Here is a 1581-nt window from a genome sequence, read left to right as displayed (position 1 = left end):
CATACATACATACATACATACACATACACACATACATACATACATACACACAACCTTACGATAGTGAAACGATTAACCCTAACCACTAAACCGCACACTTTCACATATATATATAAGTATTCACACACACACACACACTCACACACACACATACGTACATACGTATACAGTAATCCCTCACCATATTGCGGCTCACTTATCGCCACTTATTAGACAGGTAAAACACACTCACACATATCCATATACACACTCATTCACACACACTCGTACACACACACACGTACACTCGTACAAACAACCAAACACCCACACATACACACACACACACACACACACATCCATACAATAGAGATATATGATTATTGAACATGGGTAAATATTTTTTAACGAAATCTGTTTCTTTACTTCCAGGTTGTAACGGAAAGGTCGACATAAACTTCGTGTTTGACTCTTCCAGTATGGGGTACAAAGACAGCCATGATGTTAATACCTTCATCTCCAGTTCAATCTCAGACGAGTATCTTGCTAGCAAAAAGTTCAAGCTTGGACTGATCACTGGAGAGTGTCGAGCATTAAAAGGTAAGTATAAAACATTATTAGTGACCTTTAGGGACATCGTATTTCGTTATGAATCCATGATATACAAAATGTATATCAAATGCCTTTATAAGTCAATACTGTTTTCTTCTGTGTTAGCAGTGCAATTACAACACTTGTTAAGGTTATCTCTACAGATTTTGTTTAGAAATTAAGCCAGCACTGATTTTGTTACGGCGTTTCGTATCCGAGACGCCTGATGTAAACAACAACGATGAGATCGAAAATGAAAAATGGTTAATGGGCGGATATGCCATATTCCAGGAGTTTTTGCTCTTTCATCAGTGCCCATCCAAACCATCAATCGTCCACGAACTATATTTAGTGGCCATTTAAGCAATGAGTTCACGCACATACATTCAAACACACACAACATACATACATACATACATACATACATACATACATGCATACATACATACATACATGCATACATGTACATATATATATGTATGTGTGTGTGTTTGTGTGTATATGTATGTATATGTATGTATATATATATATATATATATATATATATATATATATATATATACATATACATACATATATATATATAAATATATACATATAATTTTATGGGGGGTTTTTTTCAGGTTTCTACTTCAACACTTATCAAACCAAAAGGGATATACTTGAACACCTCGACGACTTCCAAAAAACGACCATCGCATCTCTTCTAGAAAAAACCCTAAAGGTATCTTTGAAAGCTGAATATGGCGCCCGCCAAGGAGCTCGTAAAGTGGCAGTTATTTTCCTGAAAGGAAAACTGAGTAATCCAGAAAGAATGATAACTAATGCGAGGTTTCTCCGTCAAAGCGGCATTGAAGTGTTTGTAATTAAGATGGATGAATTAAATTCAGATAAAACTTTGGCGACCATTACTGAAGAAGGCAATATTCTGGACGCCACATCGGTAGTGAATATGGTGCAAGTGAGCGGCGAATTCTTAAACCAACTTTGCAAGCGTAAGTAAAGAAGTTC

General features: G+C 35.9%; 1 protein-coding gene across 1 annotated transcript in view; it reads left to right on the top strand.

Moving 5' to 3' along the window:
- The first annotated feature begins 416 nt into the window (after positions 1–416).
- The window catches only part of LOC106870277 (uncharacterized), a 2903-nt gene continuing 1738 nt past the window's right edge, over positions 417–1581 (top strand). Inside the window, exons 1-2 of the mRNA XM_014916296.2 lie at positions 417–579; positions 1194–1565. Coding sequence (XP_014771782.1) covers positions 459–579; positions 1194–1565 — 493 coding nt within the window. The 5' untranslated portion in view covers positions 417–458. The remainder of the gene's footprint in view (positions 580–1193; positions 1566–1581) is intronic.

The sequence above is a fragment of the Octopus bimaculoides genome, chromosome 25, assembly GCF_001194135.2.
Source record: "Octopus bimaculoides isolate UCB-OBI-ISO-001 chromosome 25, ASM119413v2, whole genome shotgun sequence".
Taxonomy (NCBI): Eukaryota; Metazoa; Mollusca; class Cephalopoda; order Octopoda; family Octopodidae; genus Octopus; species Octopus bimaculoides.
Note: the sequence above shows the minus strand (reverse complement) of the source record. Positions and strands in the feature narration are given on the sequence as shown.